The 16,810-nt window shown below is 41.3% G+C and overlaps 1 protein-coding gene across 2 annotated transcripts; it reads right to left on the bottom strand.

Annotated features, from left to right (window-relative positions):
• Positions 1-385: 385 nt before the first annotated feature.
• Positions 386-14,391, bottom strand: LOC125457391 (solute carrier family 35 member G2-like). 2 transcript variants are annotated; one of them, XM_048541549.2, is made up of 3 exons: positions 14,152-14,391; positions 13,282-13,475; positions 386-8,238 (listed from the first exon to the last, which is right to left on the bottom strand). In XM_048541549.2, exon 3 carries the CDS (start codon positions 8,213-8,215, stop codon positions 6,968-6,970), a length of 1,248 nt encoding a protein of 415 aa, XP_048397506.1. In that variant the 5' UTR covers positions 8,216-8,238; positions 13,282-13,475; positions 14,152-14,391; the 3' UTR covers positions 386-6,967. The 2 variants fall into 2 exon arrangements, with proteins under 2 accessions (XP_048397506.1, XP_048397505.1); XM_048541548.2 differs by lacking the exon at positions 13,282-13,475 and having other exon boundaries at positions 14,152-14,390.
• Positions 14,392-16,810: the final 2,419 nt, after the last annotated feature.

Below are 16,810 nucleotides of genomic sequence, written 5' to 3'. Positions count from 1 at the left end.
TATCTAGACAGCTGCATAAGGTACCATGCAGGGACAGCTGACCACATATCAATGCAGTCAGAAGTAGGAACTCTTGCACAATTTGCATGGCTTGCCCAGATCACTGAGACTAATTACAGCATTTGAACTGCTCAGCTGCAGCTGACATCCACTGGCCCAGCACAGTCAAATGATTAACATGACACCTTCCTGACCTGAGATAGTAGGAACTGCAGATACTGGAGACTCTGAGATAACAAGGTGTAGAGCTGAATGAACACAGCAGGCCAAGCAGCATCAGAGGAGCAGGAAGGCTGACGTTTTGGGCTTCGACCCTTCTTCTGAAGAAGGGTCTAGGCCCGAAACATCAGCCTTCCTGATCTTCTGATGCTGTTGGCCTGCTGTGTTCATCCAGCTCTACACCTTGCTATCTCACCTTCCTGATCTGTTTGGATCAGTTACACAGAGGGTCAACTTAACAGATCATCGTAGAGGAATTTCCTAGTTGTTGCTGAAATGATCTACTTTCAGATGACAGTTAAAGTGAACATCTTCAATTAAAACTCGAGTATTTTATTACTTTTAAATTGGAATTTTACGAAAATATTTGGACTGGTGTAACTATAATTATTGCATAGAATTGAATGTATGTCCTATAAGTGACCACAAGAATGTGAAATAATGTGATTTTCTGGCTTATATCACAATGTAAAAACTTCCATGTCATTGCTTTTTGGTAAAATATGACTGAAAGGTTTTACTTAGGTCACAGTTGATCCAATGGCAGAATTACGAGTCATCAGTTTTGGATTGTTATTTTAATGTGCTCTGTTATTAGATATAGCTCAACTGTTGTTTTTAAATTAATGTTATTTAGAATTAAGATAGTTGGGACTTATTATTCCACAGCTTCATTTTATTGGGACAAGAAAATGAAGTAACATGCTTAATGAAAGATTAGGTGATAACCACATTTTCATATTTGTACGCTGTTTCCTAAATTCCCACACAATAGGCTACGTATTTCCAATCTCTGGTTCTGCAGACTGAGTTGCTCTCAGCTGGGTGGCAATAAAAATATTACAACCAGCCTCAATAACTTGGGTTAGACAGGGGAACAATGCTCTTTGTTACTTTCCAGTAAGCATTGTTCGAAGTATTAGTGTGAAATTTAGATGACAATGAGCCTATGCTCGGTTCTGTTGTCTATATGCTTAGGCAGCTTGCTGATCTTTATTTTTGAGGTTCATGCTTAGAGTCATAGAGTCATACAGCATGGAAATAGACTGTTTGGTCCAACATATCAGTGCTGACCAGACATCCTTATCTAACCTAGACCCATTTACCAGCATTGGGACCACATCCCTATATTTAGAATATAAGATTAATATATTTGTAGATGACATCAAAATTGATGGTGTACTGGACAGCAAAGAAGGTTACATCAGAGTACAATGGGACCTTGATCAGATGGGTTGCTGGGCCGAGGAGTGGCAGATGGTGTTTAATCTAGATAAATGTGAGGAGCGACATTTTGTGAGGGCAAATCAAGGCAGGACTTATACACTTATTGGTAAGGTCCTGAAGAGTGCTGCCAAACAAAGATGTGGAGGTGCCAGTGTTGGACTGGGGTGGACAAGGTCAGAAATCACACAACACCAGATTATAATCCAAAAGGTTTATTTGAAAATATAAGCTTTCAGACTCTCACTCCTTCTTCAGGTGTTGGTGAGACAGATGGTGTCAGACACAGAATCAAAAAGACCAAAGGGTCACACCACTGATGAGGATGTATTGAACAAACCTAAGATGCTGTTAAATTTTAAATCAGTTAGAAAGTTTTAATTGATTAATATGTATATGTAAATCCCCAAATTCCTTTGAAGTCACTGTCCCGAGAGAACTAAAGATTTCATCAGTGTAAAGAACAGGTGATATTTTATGTCAGACAATGCATGTTTGGTGTGAGGCCTTGCTTAGAATCTGTTTGTGTTTTGGTTTGGAGTCAGGCTAGTTTTATTTCAAAAGTAGGAATTTATAAAATGACTGAAGGTCTATAAATTGTGGGCTTTTTGAACAAAACACAGTGTGGAAACAGGCCAAACAGCCCAGCAAATCCACACTGGCCCTCCAAACGGCATCCCACCCAGAATCATACCACTACCCTGTATTTCCCACAGCTAAATCTCTTAACTTAAACACCCCTACAGGACTCTACAGGCAATTTAGCATGGCCAGTTCACCTAGCCTGCACATCTTTGGACTGTGGGAGGAAACCACAGCACCCATCAGAAACCTGTACAGACACAGGGAGAATGTGCAAACTCAACACAGACAGCTGCTCGAGGGTGGAATCAAACCCAGGTCCATGATACTGTAAGGTAGCAGTGCTAACCTCTGAGCTGCCATGCCACCCATGTATCCACATGGTATTGGCCAAACAAACAGGCCTTAGCATCTGCATATATGAATAGGGAAGGTTAGAGGGATGTAGACCAAATGCTGGCAAAAGGGACTAGATTAATTTAGGATATCTGGTTGGTATGGATGAGTTGGACCAAGTTCATTTATTTCCCCAAGTTCCCTAGCTTCCATATCCTTCTCCACAGTAAATACTGAGATAGCTAACATTTACTGTACACCATCAAAGTCAATAAATTCAAGAGGAAGGTTGATGTAAAGGACACGTTTGCAATTTGGAAAATTTGTAAGTCCAGATCTGATATCTAATGATTAATTTGTGCTCAAAAAGAACTTGGATTTAGATAGCACCTTCCATTATCTGAAGACATCCCAAAGTTTTTCACAGCCAATAAAGTCCTCATGAACTGTGACAATTGTTGTATTGCAAGGAACACACAGCAAAGTCACAGAAATGATAATGAGCTGAATAATCAGAGAACAAATTTTATTCACTGAAATCATAGAAAGTGTAACACACAGGCCACTGTCTACTATTGTGTTTGCACCAGAGGAAAAGCAAGCAAGCATTTTGTCCTTAGCCTTGCAGGTTTTATTTGAATACTGAAGCACTGTCTAAATTATTCAAGGATAGAAAATGCAGAAGTCCTTTCAGGCAATGTATTCAAGACACCTAATACTCTGAGTAAAATATTTTTTGAAAACTTAAGCCCCCCCTTCTCATCTTTCTACCAATTACTTTAACTCCATGTTCCATAATCACTGATCTCTCTCTGCTGAGTTAAGTCTTTTCCATTCATTCTATTCAAGCCCTTCACAATGTACACCTCAATCAAATCTCCACTCTGTCTTTTCTCTTTCAAGGAGAACAATGCCAGTCACATAGCTGTTTTTATTTTCCAGTCCTGATCACATCTTTGTGAATCATCTCTGTACCAACTCTAGTATAAATCCATTCCTTTTTGTGCTGAACTGACCAAAACAGCATACGGTATTCAGGATGTGGCCTAACCACTTATATATACAATTCCAGCTTCTGCTAAAAAAAAATTCTATATGTCTCTTAACCACTTTATCAACCTGCTACCTTCTGGATCCATGGACATTAATTAAAAGATTGTTCATCTCTTCTGCTCCTTCCAATATGCTCCCTGTTATTGTGTGTTCCTTTGCCATGTTTCACCTACCAAATACATCACCAGACAAATCTCTTGTGCAGAATTCCAACTGATACTAGCCAGAACTCCTGACCAGTCTATTGATATCTTCCTGCGCTCTACACCTACTTTCCTCACTAAAAGCCACAGTAAATTTTTGAGTGATCTACAAACTTCTCAATCATTGCCCCTACCTTCATGAGATTGCAAGATGTAGGTGCAGAAATAGGCCATTTGGCCTGTTGAGTCTGATCAGCCATTCAGTAAGATCATGGTTGATCTGTGATCCTCAACTCTTCTTTCCAGCATTATCCCAATATCCTTGATTGTCTTACTGATTTAAAATCTATCCATCTCATAGTTGACAAACCAGCCTTGACCACTCTCAGAAATAAAGAATTCCACATATTCACTACCTCCTGACAGAAGAAATTTTGCCACATCTCTGTTTTAAAAGGACAAGCCCAAATTCTGATATATGCCCTCTCCTTCTAAATTCTTCCACAAGGGAAAACAGCCTTGCCACATGTTTTCATAAGGGCACCTCTCATTCGTCTAAACTTCAATGAGTACAAGACCAACCTATTCTCATTTATTCTTATGTCATTAATATAGATCACAAAAAGCTAGGGATTTAACACTGAGCCCTGTGGAGCCCTGCTGGAAACAGCCTTCCAGTTGAAAAACCACTCATCAACAATTACCTTTTGTTTCCTGCCACTGAGACAATTTTATATCCAACTTGTTGCATTTCTCTGGATCCTTTGGGCATATTTTAATAAGCCAACCCTGTGGGAACTTATCAAAAGCCCTACTAAAATCCACGTAGGCCACATTAACTACACTAGCCTCACTGATCCACCCTGTTACTTCATCAAACATTTCAGTCAAGTTAATTATACAGAATCTTTGCTGAGCAAATCTGTGCTAAATATCTTTGATTCACTCACATTTTTCTAAATGACAGGTTATCCTGTCTTTCAGAATTTTTTTCCAAATCTTTTTCCACTATTGAGGTTAGGCTATTTGGCCTGTAATTGTTTGGTTTATCCTTTGTTCCCTTTTTAAACAAAGATTCAACATCAGCAGTCCTCTGAACCTCTAGCACCACACACCTACAAAGTGAAGACTGGAAATAGGTGATCAGAGCTCCCCCTGTATCATCCCTGGCTTCCTTGAATAGCCCGGGGTACATTACATCTAGCACCAGTGATTTCTCCATTTGCAAGGATGCTAATTCCGTTATTACTTATCCTTTCCCTTTATTTACCACATTTGTTACATCATATTTCTTCTCCTTGACTAAAATATCTGCATCATTCCCTCTGCTGTGCAGAGAGATACAAAACATTCATTAATAACTACACCGACATCTTCAACCTTTACACAGATGTCACTTTTGATCTTTTATGATGCCCTGCATTTTCCTTAGTTATCTGCTTATTCTAATGCATTAGTAAAACTTCTCTGGGTTCATCTCAATATTGCTTGCCGATATTTTATTCCTGCTCCCCTTTGCTTTCCTGATTTTATTTCCAGTTTCGATGCTCCAGTTTCAATACAGCTCTTGGCTTTCTGTAGTATTGAGCAGTTGTTGTTGGACAAAAGCGTTCCTTCTCTGCCTTGACTTACCTTGTAAAATCGTTGACATCCACAGTGGGAGAGGGGTGTCTAGATTTGACCATGCCATCCTTTCTCTTTGGGGGGGGCGGGGTCAGGTTTAATATCAATTGTTTGAATTTCCTCTTTGTATGCCTCCCACTGCTGTGAGACTTACTTTCAATTTGCTGTTTCCAGAACACTTCTGCTTAATCACAATCAGTTTGGTAACATTGAATTTGTCCCAGTTTAGAACTCTTAATTCCTGTTCTCTCTTTGTCCTTTTCCACGACAATGGTAAAACTTAATTATGGCCATCACCACTAAAATGCTCTCCCACAGCCACTCCCTCCACCTACCCAGTATCATTATCTAAAACTAAGTCCAGAACTGCGCACTTTCTTATTCGACTTGCTCTACGCTGGCGAAAAAGTCCTCCTGCATGAACCTGAAGAATTCTCCTTCCTCAGTTCCTTTCACACTAATTTTCATGTTGTTTGAGATAACACTGCTGGCCTGGACAGTGGCAGAATTCTCCTGTTCTTATTCAAAGGCTAATATACATCATATTTTCTTCCACTTGATTGGACATGGTGTGACTCAATTTGCCAGCTGATCTAAAAGCAAGCACCATTGTCCACACAGCAATCCCTCAGTACTGCACGAACAGTGATAGTTTAAGTATTTAGCCTCTAACAACTCATATATTAACCTGACAACTTCTGGCTCAGATGCTGTAGAGCTGCCCTGAGCCACTGCTCTACTTCGTGATGTGCACATCAGTTCTTGGCTTCTAATGTCACATAGGTTGGGATTGTACTATTCATATACGTAACTTTTCTTTGCTCCCTGTAAGCCATTGATGCCATTCCCATTTCCATGAACCATTGATGTTGGTATGATGATGCACATACAGACCTACAAGTATTCATTCACACTGCACGCTTCTGAAATGAAGAATAGAATAGACAATAAAAATCCTTGAAACTGGCAAAAAGAACTCACTCTTTTCATGATGAACTATGTCTTAACATATCTGATACTCCTGGTATGCTGCAGGTTAAGAGACGCTATGACTCTTGATTTATGTCGTAGTTTGAACAAAGCACACATGGTGTGCACTCCTTCAGGTATAATGGTGAGGAGCTACATCATGGTTAGCATATAATCTCTTCTATATGCATAGCTTATCCATGTATCCATGCATGCAGAAATGGCAGCATTACTGTTCTGCTAAGAAATTCTGTGAACTAGGCATGCGCCATAAATAAATTAGTTCCAAATTAAAATGAGCAAATAATTCGAGGAGATAGATTTCTCAGTAATCTGGTATCATATTATGAAACAGATGTTTACTCCATCACTGTATCAGGGTAGTAAATCAGAGTACCTTATTTAGAAAGAAAGCTACTTTTGTTGACTGTTATAGACACAATATGCAGAATGTTGCATTCAATTCTTTCCATTAATACTACTTACTCACCAAACCTAGATATTAAAATATCACAAGAAAATTAACCACACAATGCTGTAAACATTTCAAATCACCAAGCAAAACGTCTACAATAGTATGCGTGATACTACATTACATCAATCATCATCCCATCAGCTTTACATATACATTGTATTATTTTCATTAATGAATACACACTTCAGAATTGTCTGCTGCACATTTTATTCCACAGAACATTCAGAAAAGTAACAGCAACTGACTGTCTTTCAACAACACAGTACAAGAATATTGCACAGTTGACATTTATAGAGTTCCTGCTCCCATTTAATCTTCCACTTGCTTAAGACATTATTTACATTCACTTGATGGGGGAATTTGTTATCTCCAGGTAATCCTGTCTGCTATGACGGTTGACCCAATAAAGCTTATAAGCGGTCAGTGCGAAGACACTGAAAATGATGACTGATCCACCAATAAGATCATACATGCTTGGAAACATATGAAGGACAAGTAACTGGAGGATCATAGCCACTACGATCTCTAAGTGTTGGACTGTGCTAACTAATGCTGGGTGGAATCGATTCAATGCATAATATACACCTAAGAAAGCCACGGTAGAACAGATACAGATCCCTAATAAATACCCCCAGGTTTCTCCATCCAGTGGGATAATAGGCTCTTGTAAGATAAACATTGTGGATGCACCCCAAACTGTACCGGTCCATCCAAAGGTGAAAAGAGCAGTCCACATGCTAACTTTTTCTTTGATAGCTCTGTAAATGATCATAGCCAGAGCTGTGGTCAACCCAGCCATTACTGTCATGGTATAGCCAAAGGCTTCCTTCCAAAGGCCCAGTGATGAATTATCTTCATCAACAATGTTGGGGATCATTACTAGGCAAAGGCCAAAGACACTGCAAACCACAGTGACAATGTCAGTGTAGTCCAAACATTCATCTACCAGTAGAAAGGCCAGAATGGCACTGAACACTGTGGTAGTGGCTCTCCACATAATGGTCCCATTGCTAGGGGGCACAATTGCAAAGGAGGTGTAGGCGCAGGTGATGGAAATGACATTGCATACTCCATACAGAAACAGACCCATTCTATATCCTTTGGGTCCAAGAGGATGCTCATTTCCATAGTAGACAACCACAACAGCAAAAATCTGCAGCACAGAACGAATGAAGAGAAGCTCCAGTGATGGTACTTTGGACTGATCAGCAGCAAGACGAGTAATTAAAGCAACGCAGCCATGTGCTAGGGCAGCTCCAAACAGAGCTACCCAGGTTATTCTAGGCTCAGAAACCATACTTTGTCCAGTATTTTCTGTCTGTTGTCCCATCCCCTTATCTTTCTGTTCTTCCGATAAACTCTGACGAAGATCAATTGTCCCAGAGTAGGTTCTTCCTTGTTTTTTAGTGTCACCCAGAAGTTTTTTCTTTGGGTTATCTTCAACATAATTTTCACTATCTAGGAATGTGTCTTCATAGCCCTCTTCTTCAGGCTGTGGGTAATGTGCTGTGTATTTCACAGTCACTGTGTTTGGGTGGATTTTCACTCTCTTCTTTGAGGGGTATGTTGTTTTAATTGGTGAAGATGCCATGTTTCTGAGGCAGAGTCTCTTCCCTGCAGCAAATTTCACAGAAAAGTTAAACCTTTATGTTTTTTTTATCATTACTGTACCAGTGGAACAGCATTTGCAATTTATATTTACCAGCAATGTTGAGCACCACACCACACTGAAACATATATTAGCAAGTCATGGATTATTAAGCACTAATTTAAGCTATATCCTCTCCATGTCTGCATTAATACAGCAATTCCTTCCACTGATAGATTGTAGAATGTTACAAAAATCACAACACTATGAAGGACCTGATTACACGATGTTTACTTAATCCCTGGGTCGCTGATTTTTTAATAAATTATTTTAATCACTTGGAATAGAAAAGAAGCAAAGGAATGAGATGACAAGTTGATACATCGCATAAAGAAACAATAATAAATAACTGGGCATTACCCCTGACACATTTTCAACATGAGTCTTTATAACAGCTATTCAAGAAATCAAGGTCATTCAGATGTTACTTTTACCAATTATTCAGAAAAGTCAACTGCACAACTAGAGCGCATGTCGATGCTCCTTCCTCCTGCTGCTGATGCTGCTTGGAACTACTTCTACAGGGAGATCTGCTGTCATAGTACATCACGCTTGCCTGTCTTGCACCATCCTCACACATCCACAGTAGCTCCTTGCAATCACTCTGAGTCATCTGTCATTCCTACCCTCCACCTTTCTCTCTAGAAGACAGCTCCACCAGCTAGCAATACTAGAATAAGTAATTACTATCTTCTTACTGAAGTGAAATGTTTATGTTTGTGATGCCTCTTCTATCTTGCATACAAGATTAGCCTGAGATCAAAGAACAGGGGACTTTTTTTTCTTTTTATTATCACAATGATAATAAGCTTCCAAATTTAGGATAACTAATGTATTGAACCAAAAGCGCTAAGTGGCATGTTTAAGTATTCCTTCAGCTAGAACAGAGTTCTGGAGAATATATCTGATTGGTATAACTAGGTTTCGTTCATTATTTGAACTATTAGGCAGATTATAGAAATATTGATAGCATTATTTGATTTATTTCAATGTGTCATTTCCAAAACAGCTGATCACTTGGTTGTGATAGGAAGCCCACGATAAAATCATCAAACATCAATGGAGTTATGAATGAATATAGATTTTACAGTTGGCAGCAAAATAAGGGCACATTCCCCTGACTGTCAAGAAAGCTGTACACAAAGAATAATTTCATTTACAATTTAGCAGCCATGCTAAGGGCAAGGGTCTAAGGGTCCAGTAACTAAAAGTTTACAATGGAGAATTGAAATAAAACTTTTAAAAATTCAAGGCAACTTGTTGCATTGGTTTTCTGTTCTGTTCACCATACTGGCTGTGGAGAAGAGTTAAAAACTGAAAGAACTGCGGATGCTGTGAATCAGGTACAAAAACAGAAGTTGCTGGAAAAGCTCAGCAGGTCTGGCAGTATCTGTGAAGGAGAAAACATAGTTAACATTTCAGGTCTGATGACCCTTCCTCAGAAGAGTTAGCTGGGCCTGCGCCTTCAATATTTGCATAGGGTCCCAAGCAGTATGCTATTATTGGGTGGCAAAGAACTGGTCAATATGGGCTGGAGTCTGCAAATTTGAAAACTCCTGTCCTCTGTGAATAATGCAAAAGTTGTCACATTCTGAGATTTTTTTTAATGCTGTTCTTTCCTCCTTTTGCTCATTCTTGTAAATACTCTCTTAAGCTTAACTCAGAAACAAATATACTGGACACATCTGTCTTTCTTTCCATCAGGATATGGATTTTGTTTTTAATTAGCTTTTTGAAACAAAAACTTTGCCAGTGTCTGACCACTGCTGAAACAGTTAAGCTTTCCTCATTTACGCTATTGCACATGAATAATGTCTTATACCATGAAGTTTACTTAGTCATCAAAGCTTGTTGAAACCAAAAACCTGGCAGCTGTAATTCTTTGTCATTTGTGTGGTCAGAGCTCTCGGAGCAAAAAAAGCCCACTCTCTTTGCTTACATTCCTAGAGTTGTGACAGGAAGTATGTTTGGATACTATTTCCATTATTAACAGACCTGCAAAAGAATCCATTATTATTTCACTATATGAATCAGACCACCTAGTAACTGTCAGTCTATAACAGAAAGGCATGATCCAGAAAATCTTTAAAAATAAATTTCTTCTGATGGGGCTTAAGACAGCTAACCCTCAATGGTGGTAATATACTGATTCAAACAGTGAAAAAATATCTGGGTTCCACATTCACTGTGTATTTTAAGGAATGTTTCACCACTCACATGGTGATCCCTCACACAAAAACTGAAGTTAACTGTTTCCTAAGGATTACAATTGAATGCTTATTAAAGCACATTTTATTGCAATTACATATGGTATTAATACGTTTTTTTAAGTTTTTTTGGGGTTGACAAGTAAATAGTTCATTTATATACATGATGTCACTGTTAAATCAGGAAACAGAAACTGAATAAAAATGTGACTGGGAAGATTTACCGCAGTCTGTTCCAGGATCACTCATGTGGGTCCGAAAAACTCATAATTTCCACCACCTTCCTTCACTTGGGTCTACAGAAATTCAAGGTTTTTTTTAACTTGAAGTTCAACTTAAGATTTAACTTTCGCAGAAAGCAATAAAAATCAATTCCATTCTCTTCCAAGTATCAACGTGTGTGTATGAGGAGTTTTAACAAAAACATTGCAAGAAAACGAGAGACGCTGTTTAGTTCAAACCACTTCAATATTACCCGGGATGAGTTGTATCTTTGATGTCATTAAATCCCATGGGAACTGTATGGAGGAACTCCATAAGGATGAATTCCGCTCTGTCGGTGGCGTCGGTCCCTATTTAATAGGAGTTTATTTCTGCCGATTAACACGTGGGGGGCCTCTGAACGTCCCTGAATGATTTCCAACTATGTCCAGGCTGCCAAATGGTATTTCGACAGTAACTCACTCAGGAACAGAGAAACTGGAGCCATTAACTAAGGGTCTAAAATCAAAAGAAATTCTTTTATATTAGGTGAATGAAAATTCATTCCGGGAACTATCTTTTTGCCCAGTCGGCCTTATGCAAATGAGGAGCTGCTTGTAGCCGGAACCAATGTAACCCAGGTAGTGTCCGAGCAGAATATTCCCGATGGAATCTTTTAAAGCAGATTTTGAGTGGTCAGGGATAATGGGAACTGCGGATGCTGGAGAATCCGAGATAACAAAGTCTGGGGCTGGATGAACACAGCAGGCCAAGCAGCATCTTAGGAGCACAAAAGCTGGCGTTTCGAGTCTGGACCCTTCACCAGAGAGGGGGATGGGGAGAGGGTTCTGGAATAAATAGGGAGAGAGGGGGAGGCGGACCGAAGATGGAGAGGGGAGATGATAGTTGGAGAGGAGAGTTACAGTGGGAGAGAGATTAACTGAGGTTGGTCCGGAGGGAGGAGGGTAACTTCTTCAGGTTAGGCATCCTGGAAGAGGCTTCGCAGTGAGGTTAAAATTGTGATCAGAGATAATGGGAACTGCAGATGCTGGAGAATCCGAGTTAACAGTGGTGTTATCCTCTGAGAGTCAACACCGCTCAGTGAAGAGTGGTGTTGCCTCTCACCGGATATGATATGTCTGCTCTGCCAGCTCTCGGCTCCTTCACTGCGTGCATTATTACACCGCGGTCCCCTAGGTTAATTCGCTTTGGTTTCATAGAATCACAGAATCCCTACAGTGTGGAAACAGGCCCTTCGGCCAAACAAGTCCACACCGAACCTTACCCATGGCCACCCCCCCACCCCATAACCCACCTAACCTACATATCCCTGAACTCTAGGGGCGATTTAGCATGGCCAATCCACCTCGTCTGCAGATGTTTGGACTATGGGAGGAAACCGGAGCACCCGGAGGAAACCCACGCAGACACGGGGAGAATGTGCAAACAATCCGAGAGCTGAAGATTGTCCCAAATCAGTTTTCTTTTGGAAGAATTCTCTTTACTCTGTACATAATCTTTTTCCTGGTGTAACTTCCTGGGTATAGTTAAGCCATACGGAAGGTCAAACTGCCCGTTTGATCAAATGGTGGTGATTGCTTGATAATAGGGTAGATAGTTCTCGAAAATAAATGAATTCGGGATATTTCAAAGATTGAAACTTCGAGTCAGTCTTTTTGCTGAGAGAGATTTTTCTGAAGATCTTTATATCACTTTGCTAAGTAAATAACTAACCTCCCAGGTCTGACAGAAGATGTGCTTCAATATTCATGGCACAGAGGGAAAGGGTTCGTTAACAGGGGACGGTACATTCCCATGTGCATGGTCTAATGTTTGAATTAGGACAACTGATTTAAAATAAATGTTACAGTACGGCAAAAAAAGGGGATGAGCTGAACGGACTCAGCAGGTCAGGCAGCATCTGTGGAGAAAGGGAGAGAGAGCTGCCTCTATCAACCTGTCTCCACAGATGCCGAGTTTTCCATCATTTTCTATGTTTCTGTCAGGTTTCCGGGATCTGCAGGAATTCAGCTGCTGTTAGGTTTCATTCTGCTTGATGCAGGGAAATTTAGGACCAAGGATAACACATCAGCTTGCCCTCACCCATCCTCGTCTCTCTCGTGTAAAGGCCCCAGGTATTAGGGGATGTCAAAATCATGGCACGAACGAGTGTGCGCGGGTTGTGGATCTCAATGCAGCGACCATCACATCAATAAAAGTGGGGCGAGAGAGAAGATGGCACAACACGGTCAATGGAGCGGAACTGAAAGCAATTAGTCGGGAAACAATTTTAAAACAGTAACATATTTCCAGAGCGCGCCGATTCCTTTAAACCGAGATGTCAGCAGCACATTCGTACATACAGAGGACTACCTTTTTTTTGCTTCTCCAACAAAGATTGGAAAATTGCGTCTGATCGCTTTTGGGATCCTTTAGAAGTGAGTACGTAAAAGGTACTGTTGCAAGAAAGCAGCCGGAATGTGTACACTGTCAAACCCATAATTTGTAAAGAAGCCGTTAAATAAACTCTCGATAACTCATATCACTTTTTTTACACACCGAGTATCGTGCATTTCAAAAATCATCTTTAAACAATTCTACCTTTAAATGTGCAGCCTGAGAAAGCAGTGGGACTGGCTTCCCCTGCTATCACACTGACACTTTCAGTGCTCCAAACGGACACAGGGACCGCAACTGAACACAGCGCCGGCGACTCTGCCTGTAACCTCGGGCTCAAGGTGCTGCAACTTGCCCTTGAATGTCCTCTTCACCCTCACTTGTCATTCAGTCCTCGTCTGTGAGCAGCATGCAAAACATATCCAGATCCGTCACCATCCCTGTGTGTGTGTGTGTGTGTGTGTGTGTGTGTGTTTGGGTTTGGTGATCCAGACCCTTAGCATTTCCCTGACCTCGCTCTGTCTCACAAATGAGGACAACATTAAGTGAGCCAGACCTGGGTTTAAACAGTGTAAGATGGAGATAAAGACAATCTGACCGCCGCCAGCAAGACTGCGCGGTTAAAAATGGTGAGGCTAACAGACACAGCAGATGCCAAGCCGAACACAACAAACAGAGAGGCAACTGACCAACCCCCACCCCCTCTCCCCAACCCTTTTTTTTGTCAATAAGTGTTTACGCCACCTCCCTTCCCTATGCAATGCCAGAGAGGAGCCTCACTGGGTTTGGTCTCAATCTCTTGGGGGTTGTGGAGGAGGGGGGGTGGAAAGAGGATCAGAAACTGCTTTCCCCACCCTCCCTCTGGCACTGAGTACTGGTGGAACGATGCTCAAAGAGCTTCCCCGGCCACAGGAACACGGCGACAGCTTTGCTACAACAGCTCACGGGATCGTGCCAATCCTTCTCCCGGACAGGGAGAGAGCCCAGATCTCTCCCGGGACCCGGACAGAAGGGAAAGTGAAGTGGGAGGGGGGGAGTGTTTAAAGATGAGGGTGATCTTTTTTGCAGGTTTACCTGAGAGGCTGCACGTCAGAGATGGCCGTGCTTCCCGGCTCGATGCTCTGTCTCTCTCCCTTGTCTCTAACGTTCACCTCCAGACTGGAACAGAAGCTAACCAAGCAGCAAGGAGTACTGCAGGAAGGGGGGCAAAGCGAGAGGTGGGGGGCACATGCGCAAACCAGCCCCAATCAACCCATCCACCAGCCCACAGGTGATCTTCTGGAATAGCAAGGTCCATTCCACATATTTACAAACAGATCCCTCTGATTCCCCAGGATCCAACTGGCTGAGACCCGCCAGCACCAGATCTCCAATTGGCTCCAGCAAGCACCGTCCGCACTGACTCCTCCATCCAAGTTAGAAGCAAATAGACACCCCCGTTTACTCATTACTGATATCACTCAGGTCTTCCCAACCGGGAACTAGTATTTGCCTTTAAGAAGATTTATTTATGTGGTTCCCAGTTTCTTCTTCATAAAAAAAGACACTGCGGGACAATCTCCAGGCGCGCAGCTGCTTCCGTTCATCCAGGACCACATCTGGCTGCCCCAAAACAAACCGTTTCGCCTTTACTTTCCCCTGACATAGCCCACTCCTCCAGGATCTGCACGGGCAGTAAATGTAACCTCCCGGCCTCATGTCCATCACGCTATCATCTCCTGACACTCCCTCCCTACCCTTCCAGGTTAACCTCCACCTTTGTCAGCAGAAAGAGCAAGACACGAACTTAAGGTTGTTATCTAGATTGAGACGGTCCGTTCACCGTTGCTTCCCTTTTAAAAACTCATTCATGGGATATTGATGAGTGACCATTTATTACCCGTCCCTAGTTGCCTTTGAGAAGGTGGTAGTAAGCTGCCTTTCGAACTTCCGTAGTCCATGTGCTGTAGGGAGACCCACAATGCCCCAAGAGAGGGAATTCCAAGATCCCGACCCAGTGATAGCGAAGAAATGTCGATATGTCAAAAGATGTGCAGGTTAGGTGGATTGGCCACACTGAGTTGAACATAGTATTCAGGAACGTGCAGGCTAGTTGGATTAGCCAGTGAAATGCAGGGAGAGTGTAGGGGGTGGGTCTGGGTGGCATGTTTTTTTGAGGTCGGTGTGAACTTGATGGGCCAAATGGCCTGATTCCAGGCTGTAGGATTCTATGATTCTATGACGTATTTCCAAGTCAGAATGGCATGTGGCTAGGAGGGGAACTTGCTGGTGGTGATAGTTTCTTGAACCTTCTGCTCTTGTCCTTCTAGATGGATGTGGTCATGGATTTGAATGGTGTTGTCTTAGGAGCCATAGTGATTTTTTGCAGAACATTTTGTACATTGTACACACTGTTACCCTGGTCTAACAGTGGTGGAGTGAGTGAATATTTGTGTGTATGATGCCACTCAAACAGTCTACTTTGTTACAGACGGTGTCAAACTTTGTAAATGCTTACAGAGTTGCACTCATCCAGACATCCTCACATTCTTTCCCTTGTTGAGTAAGCCAAAACCTTCCTCTTCTTTGGCACTGAACACACATCTTTTTCTATTTCCTTTCACCACCTTCACTTGTCCGTTGAGACCCATCTACTTCTCCTTTGCTTCAATTTCCACCATAATGTTGACTATCTAATTTATCTTCTGAGTCTACTAGCTAATTGGCTTTGGGGATAGGGCATTGTTTGGACAGTGTCAAAGAATAGCGTGTGGTCACATCAGATAAGTGTGTGTGTGTGTGTGTGTGTGTGTGTGCATGCGTGCACAGCTGGTATAGGAAACAAACTGGCGAGATTCAAACATGGATTTATGGGTATGATGACTTTAGATTTAGCAGGCAACATATACAAGGACTTTGAAAAGAAGCCAATTTAGGAGACTGAAGGCATGATATTTGGCACCCCACAATAAACTGTGTACACGTACATTCAATTCCATTACTCCTTCTGGTCATGTCTCAGGTTGGCCCAAATCAGTGCATTTTCATTGTCTTATACAACTTTAGCTAAGCTTCCAATATTACATCCTCTTCATTCCAAATCACTCTACAAATTACTGTAACAATACATGTCTCTACTCCTGCCTTAGAATGCATTTAGACTTAACAAGTATAATATTTTCCTCGCCACCAGTTTCAATCTATGAACTTCAGCTCTTGCCTAACAATTCCATCTTATGCTGTCCTTGCTGACCTACATTGTATTCAGCCATCCAACTTAACCAATTTAAAATTCTTCATCTATATTTAAATGTATTTTTGGCCTTATTCCTTCCTATCTTGGTAATGTCCTCCCAACGTATAGCTTCATCAATGCAGTCCTTTCCACTTTGGACTCATAATTTCTACCTCCTTGTAACAGTCCTTTGGTAGCCCTTTCAGTAATCTGGACACTTTACTGAGAAATTATTTCCCTAAAACTGTGTACCTCATTAGCTCCCTCTCCTTCTTTAGGACACTCTTGAAAACTCACTGTCTCATCATGTCGTTTTGGTCACCCTTCACAATATTCTTGCTTTGCTTGGCATCCATTTTCATCTGATTTTAATCTGTCTGAAGATCTCTCTTACTCTTTATTAATACACTACATTCAATGTGTAAACAAAGCTTTTTTTTGTATTTTTTTCCAACAAATAGTCCATGATATAAAAATTGTATCTGCTCATCAGGTTCTTCATTGCCAGTATTCACTGTA

Source organism: Stegostoma tigrinum, chromosome 14, assembly GCF_030684315.1.
Source record: "Stegostoma tigrinum isolate sSteTig4 chromosome 14, sSteTig4.hap1, whole genome shotgun sequence".
Lineage (NCBI taxonomy): Eukaryota > Metazoa > Chordata > Chondrichthyes > Orectolobiformes > Stegostomatidae > Stegostoma > Stegostoma tigrinum.
The sequence above is the reverse complement of the archived record's forward strand: the minus strand, read 5'-3'. Positions and strand labels throughout refer to the sequence as shown.